We start from the raw sequence: 21,035 nt of genomic DNA on the forward strand, positions 1-21,035 counted from the left end.
GATATTTAACATGCTAGATATCTCGCTGACATCGCCAACACATCGGCGCTTCTCTCAGATCGCGTCTTTGATAATTCATACATTGCGTTCGTCGCTCACGGGAGCGAGCTCTGACTTTTGTCAACGAACTCCACAAAACTGTCGGTGAGTGAAAATCGGGCCTAAAATCGTGTAGTGTAAACTCAGCATAAGCAACATCCATTTTTAAGTCATTTTTTACTATAAATCTCCACTTTCGACCAGCCCTCCTTTGCAGGTTTTTTACGTAATTAATTTGATTAAAATCGATTGACAACCCAACTAAAAATTCAAACGGTTTTATTTTAGTGGTAGGGATTGGGTTAGGGTTTATCTGTAGAAATTATAATTAGCTTTAAATAAAAAGTGTGTGTATGTGGGTAATGGTAGGAGACTTAATAGTTTCTCAATTTCTTGTCAGTCTGACACCTGGTGAGGTCTATCCTACACGAGAGACAGCCTGTCAGCAGCTCTCTGTGTGTGCATGCGGTGCGCCTGGTAAAGCCATTTATCTCTTGTCATCTAATTCTCACTGTGTTACTGCATACACTGGAATCCATGTGTCTTCCTCTTGTTGCCCCTCTCCCCATAAAGACACACTCTAACCAAATTACTTTCCTCACTCACTTCATAACAGGTGTAAGTGTGTGTGTGTTAATGTTATGAATAGCTAGCTGACTGATGTCGGTGTTTTGTCTGCAGTGACATTGTTTGATTTTTGAGGAAAGGTTAGACATTAGCTTCTGGTGGATTTGCTTTACATGAGAGAGAGGGAGAAAAAGCATTATAACAAAGATGTTGGTGTACTAAACCTGCCTCATCTACAGCTGCTTGAATGTGCAGTAATATCGAATCGTATCGTGTCGTTATGGATAGATAGATGATGGATGAGTAATAGTGGATGCTGGGTCAAAGTACAGAGTAAGAGAAAAGTACAGCAGTAACAGGACGCAGATAGAAAACTAGACAAGTGGACGAGTAATCAAGCAGAAAGAGAATAAGAGAGAGAGAGACAGAAAGCAGGGTAGAAAGGTCTACAGATGCCACTTTATTTTGCCTGACTGGCCAATATTTGAAGGAAGGAAGGAAGGAAGGAAGGAAGGAAGGAAGGAAGGAAGGAAGGAAGGAAGGAAGGAAGGAAGGAAGGAAGGAAGGAAGGGTGTCTGCTGAGCAAGTGCCGGGAATACATGTCATGCATCTCCAACGCAGAGGTCAGATTGTGGTCCGATTAACATGCTGGAAAAGCTGAGCTACAATCTAGGTCTGTTAGCCTGCCTTAGCAAATACAAATTATTGTTTTAGTCTGACTGAAATCAAAGTTTTAAAATGCATGTGCAGTAAATGTTCTGAGTGATGCCAGGGGGTTAATAAGACTATAATCTAATTCACTCAATAGTAGAATGGCAGAGGCTCAATCAGAAGAAAAGAGATTCCTCTTCACATTCTTTGTTGGTGGAAGTTACATCATTAAAAAGGACTCAAGACAGAATATTTTAGGAGAGCTGTTGTCCCTGCATTTTTCATATGGAGGTGTGAAATGTTTATGCTGGTGAGAGGAGTTAAAGTATAAAGGGGCTTGGTGACATCACCAGAAAGGGAAAGTCATTTCAGATGCAGGTCTAGTTGAAAATGAAAGATTACAATGACATTTTTTATTTTTATATTTTTTTTTAATAATGTGCACTGATCAATCATTCATAATAAAACTGGAAATATATTTTAAGAAAGAAAATAGAGTACATTTTTATTTCATGTTGACTTGAACGAGGAAAGGTAGAAGAGAGGTGAAAATAGGTGCGAGTAGATTCCTCTACACACACTTTGTTAGTGGAAGTTGCATCATTAAAAAGAACTCACGGCAGACTATTTTTGGAGATTTGTTTTCCCCTCATTTTTCAGATGGAGGTGTGAAGTGTTTATACTGGGGAGAGAAGGAGATTCAGGGAGAAAAAAATTAGATAGAGAAGAGAATGGAGAAAGTTAGACAGGAAAAGCTGAAATTCCCACTTTTCCTCTTTGTGTAAGCTCGGAGTTGTGCGGCTACTCTGTCCGAGTCCTCCATGAAATTTGGGGCTGATCCCAGACTTGTTTGCTGGCCTCTCCTCTCTTTCCTTCTATTTCTCTCTCTTGCTTTTATTTTTTTCCCATTAGTCACCTCCTCATGTTCCACAGACTGAGATATTGGAACAAAGACAGAGAAAAGGAGGGAATTGACGAAAAAGGGATCAGACAGTCACAGGGGAACACATACAGAAGACTAAGAAAAGACAAGACAAGACAACTGAAACTTTCTCCCTTCTCCAGCCTCTCTCTCTCTCTCTCTCTCTCTCTCTCTCTCTCTCTCTCTCTCTCTCCCCCTTTACTCTTTTAAGGCTGAACTCAAGACGTTGTCAGACACTGCCTACAAGAGTGAGAGTCATTCTAAGTTGTTTATGAAAACCATGCCGTCTAGACTGATGTTTTTCTCTCCCCTCTTTTCCCTCTTGATGTCTCTGCTCTGCTGGGCTGCAGTAGGGAACCACACCGGCCGGATCAAGGTGGTCTTCACGCCAACTATTTGCAAGATGACCTGCATTAATGGCCGCTGTCAGAACAGCTGTGAGAAGGGTAATACCACCACTATCATCAGTGAGAACGGACATGCTACAGACACCCTCACCGCCCCGAACTTTAGAGTTGGTGAGTGACATTGTCTCCTTATGTTCTTAATTTTCTTGTCTTGTGGGAAAGGTGGGCTCCAGCTCAAGTATGTTGTGGGATGTGGTGTGCTTGTGTATCTGTGGATATTTAATTCATTCAGGTCATTGCAAAATGGCTAATTCCTTTGTTGGCAACTGGACTTTGTTAAATATGTGTGCATCACTTTTGTTTGCTGAATACTCGATGCAGAGCAGCTGGCCCCGGGCCTGTTACACTAAGTCCAGCTTTAGACAGGTCTGTAATTATGGCTGGTGTTTGGATGTGTTTCTAGTAGCCGTTCGGGGGAGTTTTCACTTGCCTGGCACATATTGCGGAAAAGTTTAAGATGCTTTCGACTGTGTCAATAAACCTACATGACTGGACCTCAGTACTTCTCGCAGCAATAGTTCACAACAAAGGCTCTGAATGGCTTGAGAGCATGTGGCAATGACACAGCAGAAAGTCTTCTGCCTGACGGCTCTCCTGGTCCACATTAGATTCCTGTCGCTTCTTAGCTCAGCCTCCTGAAAAGAGCTTGCATTCTTCTGAGACTCCTGAGAGAGCAGACCAGTTATCTCAAACACTTCTTAAGGCTCCGATACACTCACGGCAAAGTTCTTCTTCATTTTTCGTTCAGAGCTAGAAATAAGGTCGAAACAGCTGAGCAATAGTATAGTGTTTGCAAACATTCGGACACTGCCCACCCCGCTGGAGCCGTCATTTAGAGGAGCATTTAAAAATAAGATGCACGCTGTCCTGACAACAGACAACATGTAAAACCAATGTGACATTAAAATGTGTTATTAATGACTACATGCCTCATTCTCTGTCTAGAATCCACTTGAGATCAGTAAAAGATGTTTTAATGACTCTGATAATTTTTTAAGTAATATATACAGTATGCAGTAAATAAAGTGTAATTTTTGTGGTCATAATATATGGTCATAATATGCACTGGTTACCCTCTGTCATGGTATTTTGTTAGGGATGTCAATTTTCAGACATTTTCATAATCAATCCTTCAATTAATCGATTAATTGTTAACGTTAATATCGCAAAACACACGTGGAGGACTCAAAATAATATGAGCATTCAGCATACTGTTTAAATATCATTTAAATTATTACACTTAAGGAATGCAAGTAATGGCATCCTCTTTAAATATTCTTAGTTCAATGTATTTTAATAAATTTAGGCTATGATTAGAACAAATTTGTGAATTGAATTACTGTTAATGATTAGGCTATTGTTAAAAATTGCTTGTGTACATATTTGTGTTAATTAACTTCACGTTGTGGATTGTGGGATGTTTAGGACTTTAGGACCTTTGGACTTACACTGATCAGCCACAACATTAAAACCACTGACAGGTGAAGTGAATAACATTTATTATATCATTACAATGGCACCTGTCAAGGGGTGGGATATATTAGGCAGCAAGTGAACAGTCAGTTCTTGAATTTCATGTGTTGGAAGCAGGAAAAATGGGCAAGCATAAGGATCTGAGCAACTTTGACAAGGGCCAAATTGTGATGGCTAGATGACTGGGTCAGAGCATCTCCAAAACAGCAGGTCTTGTGGGTTGTTCCTGGAATGCAGTGGTTAGTACCTACCAAAAGTGTTCCAAGGAAGGACAACCGTCGAACCGGTGACAGGGTCATGGGCGCCCAATGCTCACTGATGCGTGTGGGGAACGAAGGCTAGCCTGTCTGGTCCGATCCCACAGAAGAGCTACTGTAGCACAAATTGCTGAAAAACGTAATGCTGGCCATGATAGAAAGGTGTCAGAACACACAGTGCATTGCAGCTTGCTTTGTATGGGGCTGCATAGGCACAGACCAGTCAGAGTGCCCATGTTGACCCCTGTCCACCGCCGAAAGTGACTACAATGGGCACGTGAGTGTCAGAACTGGACCATGGAGCAACGGAAGAAGTTGACCTGGTCTGATGAATCACATTTTCTTTTAGATCATGTAGACGACCGGGTGCGTGTGCATCGTTTACCTGGAGAAGAGATGGCAGCAGGATGCACTATGGGAAGAAGGCAGGCCGGTGGGGGCAGTGTGATGCTCTGGGCAATGTTCTGCTGGGAAACATTGGGTCCTGGCATTCATGTGGATGTTATTTTGACACGTACCACCTACCTAAAGATTGTTGCAGACCACATACACCCCTTCATGGCAACGGTATTCCCTGATGGCTGTGGCCTCTTTCAGCAGGATAGTGCGCCCTGCCACACTGTAAAACTTGTTCAGAAATGGTTTTAGGAACATGACAGAGTTCAAGGTGTTGACTTGGCCTCCAAATTCCCCAGATCTCAATCCGATTGAGCATCTATGGGATGTGATGAACCAACAAGTCAGATCCATGGAGGCCCCACCTCGCAACTTACAGGACTTAAAGGATCTGCTGCTAACATCTTGGCGCCAGATACCACAGGACGCCTTCAGAGGTCTTGTGGAGTCCATGCGTAGATGGGTCATATTTGTTTTGGCGGCACGAGGGGTACCTACATGGTATTAGGCAGATAGTTTTAATGTTGTGGCTGAAAATTAAGTCAAATCATAGCACGTTGCGTAAACGGTATTTAACATACCGTTTCTAAGGTGATGATGTCAACTGAATGTGCCTTCATGCTTTCCAGGCGATCGCTGAAGTAATTGTATGTTGGGATGAAACAAGTAGATCAACAGTGCTTGTTGTCATGTACTTTAACACACTATCACGGTGTGCAGAAAACAATAAAGTACATTTATAGAGAAATGCTCCAACATTGTTTACATTGAGCCTGCTTGGCCGCTTCATTTCTGATCTGTGGCTATGTGGCTCTTTAAGTGACATGCAGAGCCAGGCACTCTCTAGCGGCGGATGACTGTATAGACGTCCTTAACTTCTGATTGCATGATTATTGAATGCACTTGTCCTGAAAATAATTAATTGATGATCGATAAGCTTAAAGGTGCATTCAGTTATTTGGGGCTAATTTAAAAATTTTACACATTAACAAATGAATTAAGTTTTTGTGAAGAGTGATTTGAATGGTGTACACTCACATGAGATGAAGACTATACTCTTAATAGTTTTCTATAAAAAGTGTTTTTATTATATATGATGTGGGTCACTCCTTCAATATGTTTCGCCATGTTGAAATGACATGGTCCGCTGTGTTTCACTAAACGTCAAAGAAGAATATCCTCGTGCTCATTGGCTGCCGCCTATGTAGATATGCTTGGCTATGCTTAGCGCAGTGTTGTTTGGTGACGCGAAGAGCAAAAAGAATACAATGGAACATACTTATTATCATGCTTTAGAAGCAGAGACAACAGGAGATTCAGTAGCTGTACTGCCAAAGAAGTGAAAAGGTCCGAAGCAAGAAGCCAGAAAGACTGGCAAAAACAAAAAACTAGAGTAAACATCGGTACAGCATACACAAGGTGGAAAGATTTGATGACGGAGAAAAACATGAGTAGTGATGCTGAATTGTTTAGACCACTCTCTAAAATAGTATCAGTAGAATTTACAGAAAACTCATACAAGTTTTCCTCAAAAAGTTTTTAAAATTACATGTGTAGTCAACGTATGTTAGTAATGGACAGTTTCAGCTGTGTTTACAAACGCAACCGGAAAGCAACATGTAATTTTATTTTCTTTATCACAGCTATAGTAAGGTCCCCTCCACCTCTATCAAATGGCATACGTCTTCATTCGTTTAGTAGCTTGGCACAGTGATTGTTGTGGATTTTGAGTAAACCATGACATTGGTTTGCTTGGAAACAAAACAAGTTCTTCAAATACAGTATTCATGGATATGCTAAATTTGATCATCAAAAACAATTCTAATCTTCCCTTTACCATAACATTCTGAAACATAGACAGTCTCCAAAGATTGAGAGACAATAATAATCTGTCCTTAACTGTAGAAGTCTGTTCGCTTGAATTCTGATGTTTGTTTTTAGGCAGATCAATTATATTCTAGTAGTAATAAATAACTTGAGAAATTACCTCAAACCCTGACATTTTCCAGATGGGGCAGCAGAGATGATCATGCTTATCCACATCGATAAATGGCAGTACAGCGTCTAACACTACTCTTGTATCGGTACTTAAAGTACATGAAGAAGAGCAATGCTAACGCTAGCTAGAGAACTACTGAATGCCCCTTTAATCAATCAAATTATTAATGACTATTAATTGATTTCGGATTAATGACTAACATCCTTATATTTTATGATGAATTTTATAAGGGTGGCAACTCTGCAATCCACTGTGTTCATGTTGACTGATCTCGACCGAGTAAAGAAAATAACTGGAAAAAGATGTTGGTGTTATACTAGGTGAAGCACCAATGGCAGAAAGGATTTTCACAGCTGGTGCAAAGAACCACTGCAACAAACTTTAAAACACCTTCTTTTTGTCCAGATTTTGTTTAAAATGGTGTCACACTCATTCTTTTTTTGATTTTGCTAAGAGGATATTGGTGCCTTTAGGGGCCGCTCAGATCTAATGCGTTCTTGTATTAAAAACACTAAGCAAAGAGCAAGGAATGGAGCTTAATCTAAGTGTCTCAAGACTTGAAAAGAAAATTTAAGTACTTTTAACTTCACTTGCATCTTAAAAAATGTTTGTAACAATTGCAAAACAGCTCAGATGGATACAACTACATATTTGGTGTGAATGGTACCATAGTTGAGTAAACCATTCTATGTCAAGTCAAGTTCTAACCTAGCTTGATACTGTCACTTGAGGTCCCAAGGTCCCTTTTTTGAGGGATGGTATTGAGGGATGGTAGTAAGTGGTTGTTGAAGGGCCAAGCTACTTTATGCTGGTTTGGTGCTGGTTGCTTGCTGGTTACGCTAGCCAAGAAGCCTGGTAGTGACACCAGCATACCAGAATTCCATGCCGGAGACCAGCCCAAAGCTGGTAACCAGCAATGCTGTCTTTTTAACAGGTTGTAGTGTCAACAAAGAAGCAATAGACCCAATTTAAATGTGGTTACATGATGCTTGCTTTCAAATTAAATTACCTTGTGGACACAAGGGTAGCATTCAGCTAAGTCTGACACACAGGGAATAGTGTTCACCTGTGGATTTTGTAATCAGTATACAGCAGAAAGAGCAGCTGGTACAGATTTTCTATATAAGAGGGTCTGGAAACCTCAGAGGTGTAAGTGTTCTGACAGATACTCTTGCGGACAGCCAGAATAAGAGAAGTAATTTAAACAGAGGTTGTGCGTGGTGCTAAGATCTCTCTCTCTCTCTCTCTCTCTCTCTCTCTCTCTCTCTCTCTATCAAGCCATTTGTCTGAAAGAGGTGAACGTCTGGAGTGGGTGAAAGCACGTTGTGTGCGGCCTTATAAGGAACGTTAAGCACCGTGTCAGCTCTGATCCAGACATAGCTGGGAGGAGAGATTGCAGGCAGAGCTCCAGCAGCATGGAGAATTTAGAGACATGCACACACACACACACAGACTGTGAAGTACAGATCTGTAAAGTATTGATCAACTGTTGGATTTGACTGGCATGTTGATCGATGGACTGTCTCATATAGAAATACTAAAGTATTATTGCAGTGTAAGTCAATATGTAGCTGTATGATCCTTGAATCTAATTACGTTGTAAATGAGAATGTATTGCTGTGATGCTAACACTTCTGAAAGTCCACAATGTAGTCTAGACTGATCTGGAGCCCTTTCACACATTGTAATAGCATCTGTTAAGGGGGATCAGATCACAAGTGGAGAATGCTCAATACAGGTGTAAATAAGGTCCATAACATTTTGTGTTCCGATCACTCAAATCAAATTCGGAGGTAGTAAAAACGCATGTCACCACATTGCATTCGGTTTAATGGTGATATGTCTTGATGCATTCAGGACAACAATATCATCTGCATTTTCCATGAGTCTGTAACTTTAAATATTGCATTTTAAAAATATTAAGGGAAAAGTACTTTTTTACTTATGTTACCATTTGTGTGAGGAAATGATTTATTCAAGAAAAAAAGTTAAATTAATTTAATTTATAATTGTTAATGATGTTTATGCGTGTACATCTTGTGTACATCTTGACTGAGTTGTGTTGGGTGTTTAGACTGCGATCTCAATGGAGCTACAACTGAACCTGTCTGTACTAGCAGAGGCTTGAGGGCTTTACAGGAAAATGTTATGCCACAGCTTTGTTTAAGGGCTATGGATGGCTGCTTTTTTTTCAGATGGTGGCATTCCAGGTGGGCTAATTATGTACAGTAATTATGATATCACAGTTACATAAAAAAATTAACTCTTAACTATTGCGATCTTATCGTACACAGGTTGGTTTCCATTCTCAGGTCCTCATGTGCCACATATGAAATGCTTTTTAGTGGGCATGACAGTACTACCACAGCAGCTGAAAGTCGAATAGCTGACATAGACAATCTTCAACACACTCCTACACACACTCACTAACATTATTTTTTTTCATTGCAGCCCTGTTACTGTATCAGATTTTCCCTGCACATCAACTGTACAGACAGTTATATCAATGTTCCCCCAGCATTCATAAGATGCAGTCACATTTATCTTTGCATGGGGAATTTTGGCGGGTGAAGTTCAAGTTTGTTGAACTTTGACTGGCGAATTCGCTGCATTGACCAAAAGAAGTTGCTTCATTTGGCAGTGTCCTCTGTGTGGACAGTGCTTCGTTCACAGCTACACTACATTTTCATACTGGACAAGGATATTCTTTTAGTAGTGAGTTTCTTATCAACTTCACTCTCACAGAGTATAAAGTGCAGCATTAAAAATAGTTTTTTGCTGGATTTACATGCACTCAACGTCCACCCACGCCTTCTTCGCCCATGGAATTTCGCAGTGCAAAGGTAAATGTGACCGCACCTTTAGATCGTTCCTTTACCATTCTGTGAGAGTTGTAAGACATTACAACAGATTACAATAAACTTTCTCTGTCATGCTTTCTCTGTGCTGTTGAGGGCTTTTTATTGCTGTACTCAATTGCTCTATTAGTCCTGACAGCCCACTCATTAGTGCTGCTCCAAGATATCCACTTATTTGCCAGATCCTCATGCTGTCTGGCAATGTGATGTGTACGATTCCAAAAGGAATATTTGCTAATTCTCACAGTCTCTCCACACTCCCTTTCGATTTCCTCGTTCTTAACTTTGATTTATACTTTGCATTTATTTAGGCTATAAGGTTTGCAACTTCACTGAAACAATGTTTGAGCTCCATAACCTCAGGTCTATTGCTTATTTAGCAGATTCCCAAACCAGCATATCACGAAGTGCATTCTGGGTTGGGCGAGCGGCCTGGGCGAGCGGAATCTTCAAAAAGGCGCTCTCCGCTCAGGTGGAATTATCACCGCTCCGCTCAACGCTCTGCTCACATGCTCTGATTCGGACTAAGTTTACAACTCGGTGGAAAGCCGGTGACAAGGGAGCTGTGAGCCATGATTCAACTGAATAATACATGCTCTCTGTTAGGACCGTAGGGAATCAAAACAGCTGATAAAAAGTGAGCCCGGGGAATTAAGCTGTCAAATATTATCTTCGGATAGAACCTAAGATAGTTGAATCGTAACAAAAACACCCAGAACAACACGAATGAATCAACTGGCCGTCAGATAGCACCGCGATAAAGCTCTGCACTATAGTAACTATGTAACAGGCTTTCGGGGAAACCGTTACCTAAGTGTGGTAAGACACCAGCCACTGGATAGTACCGTGAAGCACAGGGTATCACCAACACTAACAATCATTGTAAAATAATGTACACTCACGTATGATGAAAGATGAAAAAATCCATCCAGATAATGGTGTAGAGCACGCTGTCACAGCTTGAGAGGGCGAATCCTCGCTACTCAGTTAAGCTGCACTGGACAACGCGGAGAAGACAATTACCTATCATATAGCGAGAAAGTGAAAGCTGCTGCGGTTTATATCCTTGCAGTTCGGTCTGCGTTATGACGAGACTTGTTATATTTTCTCGATCTATCTGGCTGGCATTGCGATTATCCACTAGTGCTTAACACTGCCTCTGGCGGTCATGAGGAATGAAACAGAACTAATTCCCACTGTTCTAACCAGACACAACGCAACACATGATGAAAGGTATCTTTTCCATTAAACAGAGTTTTTGTCCTTACCTGCCACAACAGGGCATTCTACACCGATCAGCCACAACATTAAAACCACCTGCCTAATATTGTGTAGGTCCCCCTCGTGCCGCCAAAACAGCGCCAACCCCCAACTATTCTTCTCACCACAATTGTACAGAGCAGTTATGTGAGTTACCGTAGACTTTGTCAGTTCGAACCTGTCTGGCCATTCTCTGTTGACCTCTCTCGTCAAGGCATTTCCATATGTAGAACTGCCACTCACTGGATGTTTTTTTATGAGTAAACTCTAGAGACTGTGTGAAAATCCCAGGAGAACAGCAGTTACAGAAATACTCAAATCAGCCCATCTGGCACCAAATATCATGCCACAGTCCAAATCATTGAGATCACATTTTTCCCCCATTCTGATGGTTGATGTGAACATTAACTGAAGCTTCTGATTCGTATCTGCATGATTTTATACACTGCACTGCTGCCACATGATAGGCTGATTAGATAATCGCATGGATGATTGTTGGTGCCAGTCGGGCTGGTTTGAGTATTTCTGTAACTGCTGATCTCCTGGGATTTTCATGCACAACAGTCTCTAGAACTTTCTCAGAATGTTGCCAAAAACAAAACACATCCAGTGAGGGGCAGTTCTGCAGATGGAAATGCCTTGTTAATGAGAGAAGTCAGCAGAGAATGGCCAGACTGGTTCGAACTGACAAAGTGTACGGTAACTCAGATAACCGCTCTGTACAATTCTGGTGAGAAGAATAGCATTGCGGGTTGGCGCTGTTTTGGTAGCACGAGGGGGACCTACACAAGGCAGGTCGTTTTAATGTTGTGGCTGATCGGTGTATTTTTGGAATGGTAATTTCTATTTTCTGCGATGTCACGCTGGGCAGCCCAGTCAAAAACGGTTCAAAAATCCTTCTTATAACAGTATATTAAAGCCGGGGTGACACTAGCTAGTTCAAAGCAACTTTATTTTCACAGAGGATGTCACAGACACAGAATGTGGTGTTTGAGGTCTCGTTCTCTTTAATCAGAGCTCTGTTATAGACATAGACACACACACCAGCTCATTTTGACTTTCTCTCCACTTCCCTGTCACATGGAGATTGACGAAATAGCAACAGAGTACTGCGAAAGTACGTGAACATTAAAAATTGTAATAGACTGACTTTTGATGCGATTCATAAAGTAATTTTGCCCTTTGTGTGTGATTGTGTGCTTATCCCCTTTAGGTTTGTCATAGAAAGTGTATATCCATTTGCAGCTTCAGTGAGAAAATGAGGTATGTTCAATAAACAGACTGTTCCATCTGACTGTTGTAACATCTGTTTTTATTGTAATTTATAATCATTTTAGCGTATGAATATTGCGGTATCGCGTGAAATAAGATTTTTACAAATCCGTTTCAAGCTACATTTATTTGTGGTTTGAAATCCTATTCAGATCACATTTCTGGAAATTCATTTAAGTCTGACCACTCTGATTAGATCTCAAGTGGCTTTTTTTGTTATGTCACTTGTTCACGCAACGTAAAGACACATTATATGTCACATATTGGTGCAGGAAACATGCTGGTGGTGGTGGAGTGTAGGTCTAGCTGATAATAGTATTAATGGAATCTTCCCACATGCATTCTGAAGTTCGGCAACCACATTGTTTCATGAAAGTTGGCTCCCACGTGAGTCTACCAGTCACTGCTAATCTGGCGGAGGCAGCAGGACAAAATAAAGTGGTGCATGCCGGCCTCCTCCATTTCTGCCACTTCCTCATAAGGCATAGTCCAGCGCCGCAGCTACACATTGCCATGTTATAACATAAAATCTCTATTCCATTCCCCTCCATGTTGTTTTATTGTGTACTGATGCAACATCATTACTATAGCAACCATTGCAGATATGCCAGAAATTTAAGATAGCCACGGGACACACAAATCAGATCTGATCAGTTGCAATACACAGTGTATATAGTCAATCATTTGCGATTGGATACACAAAACAATCAGATTTGGACTGACAGTCTAAACATAGCCCTAGATTTCCCTCTAGAGCAGAAAAGGTGGAAATCAAATCAAATCCCTTTTATTGTCACACAACCATATACACAAGTGCAATAGTGTGTGAAATTCTTGGGTGCAGTTCCGAGCAACATAGCAGTCGTGACAGTGATGAGACATTTATCAGACATACATCAGATTTACATAACACAATTTAAAATCTAATATACACATAATTACACACAACACAATATACAAATAATAACATACAATGTACATTATACAATACACACAATATAGAATACACATTATACAATAAAAAAAATAGTATATATAGTATATATAAAATGTACAGTAGGTTGTATTGGACTGTATTGACATTCAGGCTGTCTGTTGATAGTCAGTTGCCAGTGTGTTGTTAAGAGAACATAATTTATGACAGTCCAGTGTGAGATAATAAGATTATTAAAGTGCAGTGCTGATGTATATTGATCGTGAGAGATCAAGAGTTCAAAAGTCTGATTGCTTGGGGGAAGAAGCTGTCATGAAGTCGGCTGGTGCGGGTCCTGATGCTGCGATACCGCCTGCCTGATGGTAGCAGTGAGAGCAGCCCATGGCTCGGGTGGCTGGAGTCTCTGATGATTCTCCGAGCTTTTTTCACACACCGCCTGGTGTATATGTCCTGGAGGGAGGGAAGCTCACCTCTGATGATGTGTCTGGCAGTTCGCACCACCCTTTGCAGGGCTTTGCAGTTGTGGGCAGTGCTATTGCCGTACCAGGCGGATATGCAGCCAGTCAGGATGCTCTCCACAATGCTGGTGTAGAACCGTGTGAGGATGTGGCGGTTCATTCCAAACTTCCTCAGCCATCTCAGGAAGAAGAGGCGCTGATGAGCCTTCTTCACAACGGCCTCAGTGTGGACAGACCATGTGAGTTCCTCAGTGATGTGGACACCCAGGAACTTGAAGCTGCTGACTCTTTCCACTGGTGATCCATTGATGGTGATGGGGCTGTGTTCTCTTTCTCTTCTCCTGAAGTCCACCACAAGCTCCTTTTTCTTACTGACGTTGAGGGAGAGGTTGTGCTCCTGACACCAGTGTGTCAGAGTGTGCACATCCTCTCTGTAGGCACTTTGTCAGTGATCAGACCTACCACCGTCGTATCATCAGCAAACTTAATGATGGCATTGGAGCTATGTGTTGCCATACAGTCATGTGTGTACAGGGAATACAGGAGTGGGCTAAGAACACAGCCCTGCGGGGCTCCAGTGTTGAGGGTCAGTGATGAGGAGATGTTACTGCCCATTCTAACCACCTGGCGTCTGCTTGACAGGAATCCAGGATCCAGCTGCACAGCGAGCTGTTTAAGCCCAGAGCCCGGAGTTTCTCATCAAGCTTGGAGGGCACTATGCTGTTGAATGCTGAGCTGTAGTCTACAAACAGCATTCTCACATAAGTGTTCCTTTTTTCCAGGTGGGAGAGAGCAGTGTGTATTGTAGATGCAATGGCATCATCAGTGAAGCGGTTGTTGCGGTAAGCAAACTGCAATGGGTCCAGTGATGGAGGCAGCACAGAGCAGATGTAGTCTCTGATTAGTCTCTCAAAGCATTTGCTGATGATGGGGGTCAGAGCAACAGGACGCCAGTCATTTAAGCAAGTGATTTTGGATTGCTTTGGTACAGGCACAATGGTGGACATTTTAAAGCATGTGGGGACTACAGACAAAGAGAGGGAAAGGTTGAAAATGTCCATAAAAACACCAGCAAAGTTGGTTCACGCACGCTCTGATGACGCGGCCCGGAATGCCGTCTGGACCCGCAGCTTTACGGATATTCACCCGTCGGAAGGATCGGGTTACATCCGCTACAGAGACGGAGAGTGAACTAACCACTGTAGGTTCGGCCGCAAGAGCTCTCTCCACGAGGGCTGTGTTATTTCCCTCGAACCGTGCATAAAAAGTATTTAGCTCATCCGGTAGAGAGGCAGCGGTGTTCATGGTGAGTTTTTATTCCCTTTAAAGTCCGTGATGATGTTAATTCCCTGCCACATGCTTCTAGATGTGTGTGCATGTGGTTTGTTTTGTACCTGTATTAATCATTGTTTGTCAGAGTGCATGTAAATATTTATGTAAATACCATTGTAGGGTCAGTGGATATTCGAGGATTAGCCCATGATATTGTGGATACATATGGGGCCCTCCTTTAAAGAAATATCGTAATCTAATACACTTTATAATAAAAGTTTAAATGTTACATCTGTGGGATGTCATTTGTATACTAAATCTTTAAATATTACTGAAACTACAAACTTGTGTCTCTGCCCGCTTTCTGTAGTTCATCCCATATTGTATACAATTCATAGGATAATAGCCTATTATTGATTCGTTGGGTGTTTATGTTAGTTTAGAAGATAGCAAGCTGTAAATAGGCTTAAATAGGTGATTATGATAAAAAAATTGTTGCTAGATTTGCCAAAGTTTGCAAGATTCATGACATTGTTTTTAAAGCTACACTAAGTAACTTTTGGCCCTCTAGCAGTTAAAAAATAAAACTGCATGCGTCTTGCTGAAGAACATTGTTTTGGTTATGCTTCGGCTCTGCTCCTCTGTGCGGATGAATAGGGTTCAAGGCACCGGTGTACACATGAATACAGGACATCTTATCAGAGTGAATGGACAAATAAATTACGAAAGAAAGGAAAAGATGGATATCCGAAAACATGTTATCTGAGCAGGTAAGTGCCATATCTTATGCTGTTGTTTTGACTTATTAGAAACATTGATTTCTTTAAATAAATGATGTTACAAAAGTTAGGCAACGTTCGTTAACTTTAGACATAACGATTGCTAGTCTGATAAGGTCAAACGTTGTACATTTTTTATAACTGCAGGATATTCTGGCCAAATAGACCACAGTAGTAACTAATTTATAGATTGTCATGTTACCAACCAGTGGTCAACATCATTTCAAGACTCACATGTCCTTTGCAAGCCTAGGACTAAAGGATTTATTTATATAAATTATTGCCATTATTAAGAAAAATACACACGTGTGCTAGCAAGTGAAAGGTTCTACACCGATTACAGTATAATTATTGTATTTCACCACACACACACACAGACCTGTGTGTGTGTGTGTGTGTGTGTGTGTGTGTGTGTGTGTGTGTGTGTGTGTGTGTGTGTGTGTGTGATTACACAACTATACATAAACCATATCAATAAAATATCTTACCTGTTGAGAAAGAAAAAAGCCATCTCTGGGTCACTTTTAAATCCTTTCAGATCTCGAAGTTGTTGCCACCTCTGAAAAGCCAAGCTGATGTTGATTCAGGTTTTATTACGGACTCTGTAGCTTTCCCTTTTTGCTTGTAGACTCTGCTTTGTACGGGGTTTCTTTGTTTTTACAACCGGTTATTCCACGGAGGTTTGCTGTTTTGAATGATCCATGGTAAATTTTTCTCATTCATTGTGACAACAAACTTTCAAGTTCATGCTACTCCCACACCATACACACACTACAGTAGCTGGAGCTTATGTTCTATGTGTACAGATGTGACGTCAACACGTAGGGGTAAATAATTATTATAGGTTTATCAAAGTGTATTTGGGTAAAGACATGGTTTGGAAGATGGATTTTTGTTGCACTATCTCATTAATAACATTTAGTTATTTTTTAATAAAAAAAAAAGTTACATAGTGTAGCTTTAAAATAAAAAGATTTGCAAATGTCCTGGCTTGTGACTTAAAGTTTGCAAATTCCTCAAGCACATCTTTATATATTACTCTTTGCTTTCAGAGTTATATATCTATATAAGTATTTGGTACTTGCAGCATCTGTATGGACCAACTCAAGGCAGTTTCCAACATCTCACCAAGACAGGCGTTTTAACCTTTCACACACAGCCAAGATTTGTTAGCCCTTTTCTTGCATGTGATCATACGCAACAAACAGCCGGCAACAAGACAATGTGTGGGAACTGAACTGCATCTGTATTTGGTATTATATTGTAATAGGTTGGTATCATTAACTTGTGGGTATATACTGTATACTGTATATGGCAGTCCAGCATCTTGGCCCGTCAGCCGCAGTGTGTGCTCCAATCCCCAGCTTTGCATCTAATTTGCTTGGGAGGTCTGGGGTGCGGGTCCTGCGATGCATCTAACTCACGCCGGACTCTCCCTGCTCCGTCCCTGGACCTGCGAGGATGCCATTATGTGCACACAAGGAGAAAGAAGCTGGCTCCCTGAGGAGAGGTGTGCTCTACATTTTAATTGCAGCGGTGATGAGGCTATGTTTACATCATGTGTGCCTCATCATCTGCTGCCCAAACGGGGCTTATTAAATTGCCCACTTCTGTTGTGAGCCTGGCTGAACGACGCCCTCAGAGGCAGGGCGATAACAATGAGAGAGAGGGGCGGGTCGTTCAGCCACAATATATACTGGTATTTTTTACTTCACTACAAGGTAATAAAAACCTTCAGGGCTTAACTGAAAACATTCAGGGCTTAATTACCAGTAGCCCACCCCTAGTGCCACTCATGAATACACCAATGTGCAGTACTAGAGATTGTGTCTGGGAAAGTGTAAATGTAATTCATATTAGTTTGTGTGTATGTAGGCACTCATGCATTTTTTCCTTCCTCCGATTTTGAATTATGATATCTGCAGTCGTAGTGAACTCTGTGTCTGACCACAGGAGTTACAGTATATGTGGTTTGAAGGATATGACATCATGTTGTGCTGAATGGGTGTGGTGGTTGTGACAGCCATGCTTTTTTAATGAGCATGTTGATGAGCTCATGATGGTTAATTATATTATGTGGCTTTTGGTTGGGAACTCTTTAAATTAATTTTAGTTGAATGTGGAAAATGAGGTTCACCTCATTTAAATGTTAACATGTCCTATACCACAACAGAAACATCTTGCCATAAAATATCAACCTCCAAACATGTATATATCTCAGCAGTGGGATAATTAAATCCATTCATCATGTTGCTCGTATTATTACGCCAGCAGTAAGTGTGAGGCTCAAGTGAGACTTTAACTGAGAGAGAAAGTGGAAGATGTGTCATGACAGAATGGTCTGTCGACATAATTATAAGTTTAAGTGGAAATGTGTCACTTAGAACTGTCATTACAGAATTTCTGTGTAGCGTTTAAGCACACACACACATTAGCCCATTGTATCAACTCTCTGTGTTTCACATTCTCTCTCTCCCTCACACACACAAACATGCACATCTTATATTTGGATGGGTTGCACAAATGTAGGGCAAAACTGAACTTTGATGTTTGTGTGTCTCATAAATGTGATTGTGTATTGTAACTGTAAACAGTTGTCACTGAACAAAATTCTGCAGTGTCATTCAATATGGGTGTGATAAACAGCACATTTACTCTGTGTGTATTTGTGTGTTTTAGTTGTTTGCCATTTGCCCTGCATGAATGGAGGAAAATGTAGTGCTCGGGACAAGTGCCAGTGCCCTCCCAACTTTACTGGAAAATTCTGCCAAATGCAGACTCTGAACGGTCACCTGGGACAGCAGACAGTGGTAACTGGGCAGAAGACACACGTCCACTCAACACACACACTGCCCCTCACCTACGGCACTGGACAAAATCAAGGTAACACTTTTCTTCTGTGTTTTTACCTTCACAACCAGTTCTATCCAGTCATGATCAAATAAATCAACAAGCAAATGCTTCCATGTTAATTATTTATTTTTCTAACTAGCCATGACAAGCGACAGGACATTTTATAGATTTCTTCGTTTGTACATCTGCAGTTTCATGCAAAAAATAAAAAAAAAAAAAAAATCAAATCACTTTATTGTCACACAGCCATATACACAAGTGCAATGGTGTGTGAAATTCTTGGGTGCAGTTCCGATCAACATAGCAGTCGTGACAGTGATGAGACATATACCAATTTACAATAACATCAAATTAATGCAGCACAATTTAAACATCTGTTATACACATAATTACACTCAACAATATGCAAATAATAACATACACTGTACAGTATACAATACGGCGTTTTTTTTTTTTTTTTTTTTTTTTTACTATATAGATACACATTATTCAATAAAAATTAAAAATAAAAATATATAAAAAAAAGTATATATATATATATATAGAATGTACAGTATTGTACTGTATTGACATTCAGGCTGTCGGTTGATAGTCAGTTGTTAAGAGAGAACATAATATAATAATAATAATATAATTTATGACAGTCCGGTGTGAGATATAAGAGTAAGGGTAATAAAGTGCAGTGCTGATGTATTTTGATCGTGGGAGATCAAGAGTTCAGAAGTCTGATTGCTTGGGGGAAGAAGCTATCATGGAGTCGGCTGGTACGGGTCCTGATGCTGCGATACCGCCTACCTGATGGTAGCAGTGAGAACAGCCCATGGCTCGGGTGGCTGGAGTCACTGATGATCCTCCGAGCTTTTTTCACACACCGCCTTGTATATATTTCCTGGAGGGAGGGAAGCTCACCTCCGATGATGTGTCTGGCAGTTCGCACCACCCTTTGCAGTGCTTTGCGGTTGTGGGCGGTGCTATTGCCGTACCAGGCGGAGATACAGCCAGTCAGGATGCTCTCCACAGTGCAGGTGTAGAACCGTGTGAGGATGTGGCAGTTCATTCCAAACTTCCTCAGCCGTCTCAGGAAGAAGAGGCGCTGATGAGCCTTCTTCACAATGACTTCAGTGTGGACGGACCATGTGAGTTCCTCAGTGATGTGGACACCCAGGAACTTGAAGCTGCTGACTCTCTCCACTGGTGCTCCATTGATGGTGATGGGACTGTGTTCTCTGTCTTTTCTTCTGAAGTCCACCACAAGCTCCTTTGTCTTACTGACGTTGAGGGAGAGGTTGTGCTCCTGACACCAGTGTGTCAGAGTGTGCACCTCCTCTCTGTAGGCTGTTTCATCATTGTCAGTGATCAGACCTACCACCGTCGTGTCATCAGCAAACTTAATGATGGCATTGGAGCTATGTGTTGCCACACAGTCATGTGTGTACAAGGAATACAGTAGTGGGCTGAGAACACAGCCCTGCGGGGCTCCAGTGTTGAGGGTTAGTGATGAGGAGATGTTGCTGCCTATTCTAACCACCTGGCATCTGCTTGACAGGAAGTCCAGGATCCAGCTGCACAGCGAGCTGTTTAAGCCCAGAGCCCGGAGTTTCTCATCTAGCTTGGAGGGCACTATGGTGTTGAATGCTGAGCTGTAGTCTACAAACAGCATTCTCACATAAGTGTTCTTTTTTCCAGGTGGGAGAGAGCAGTGTGTATTGTAGATGCAATGGCATCATCAGTGGAGCGGTTGTTGCGGTAAGCAAACTGCAGCGGGTCAAGATTGAGTGGCAATACAGAGCAGATGTAATCTCTGATTAGTCTCTCAAAACATTTGCTGATGATGGGGATCAGAGCAACAGGACGCCAGTCATTTAAACAAGTTATTTTTGATTGTTTTGGTACAGGCACAATGGTGGATGTTTTAAAGCATGTGGGGACTACAGACAAAGAGAGGGAAAGGTTGAAAATGTCCGTAAAAACACCAGCCAGCTGGTTCGCGCACGCTCTGATGACACGGCCCGGAATGCCGTCTGGACCCGCGGCTTTGCGGATATTCACCCGTCGGAAGGATCGGGTTACATCCGCTACAGAGACGGAGAGTGAACTAACCTCTGTAGCTTCAGCCGCGAGAGCTCTCTCCGCGAGGGCGGTGTTATTTCCCTCGAAACGAGCATAAAAAGTATTTAGCTCATCCGGTAGAGAGGCAGCGGTGTTCATGGCGGAGTTTTTATTCCCTTTAAAGTCCGTGATGATGTTAATTCCCTGCCACATGCTTCTAGAGTTGGTGGTGTTAAACTGTCCTTCAGTCTTGCTCCTGTACTGGTGTTTTGCTGTTTTGATAGTTTTTCGGAGGGCATAACTGGCTTGTTTATGCTCCTCCGCGTTCCCGGAATTAAAAGCGGAGGTCCGCACATTAAGTGCCGCGCGAACATCGCTATTGATCCATGGCTTCTGATTCGGATAGATTCGTACAGTTCTGGTCGGAATCACTTCCTCTACGCACGTTCTGATGAAACACATTACGCTATCAGCGTAAAGCTCGATGTCGTCATCAGAGGCGGACCGGAACATCTCCCAGTCCGTGTGATCAAAACAGTCTTGTAGCATAGAGTCTGATTGGTCCGACCAGCACTGGATCGTTCTGAGG

At 41.7% G+C, this 21,035-nt stretch overlaps 1 protein-coding gene across 5 annotated transcripts in view; it reads left to right on the forward strand.

Annotated features, from left to right (window-relative positions):
- Window positions 1-21,035, forward strand: part of LOC127411150 (latent-transforming growth factor beta-binding protein 1-like) — a 161,288-nt gene that overhangs the window by 63,142 nt on the left and 77,111 nt on the right. For 4 of the 5 annotated variants that reach the window (XR_007892224.1, XM_051646504.1, XM_051646506.1 and 1 more), the window contains exons 5-6: window positions 2,530-2,697; window positions 18,224-18,427. Coding sequence is in view for 4 of the 5 variants with exons in the window: in XM_051646504.1 (XP_051502464.1) it covers window positions 2,530-2,697; window positions 18,224-18,427 (372 nt within the window). In the remaining variant the exon portion in view is untranslated. The remainder of the gene's footprint in view (window positions 1-2,529; window positions 2,698-18,223; window positions 18,428-21,035) is intronic. The other variant, XM_051646505.1, reaches the window with a different exon arrangement.

The sequence above is a fragment of the Myxocyprinus asiaticus genome, chromosome 20 (genome assembly GCF_019703515.2).
Source record: "Myxocyprinus asiaticus isolate MX2 ecotype Aquarium Trade chromosome 20, UBuf_Myxa_2, whole genome shotgun sequence".
Taxonomy (NCBI): domain Eukaryota; kingdom Metazoa; phylum Chordata; class Actinopteri; order Cypriniformes; family Catostomidae; genus Myxocyprinus; species Myxocyprinus asiaticus.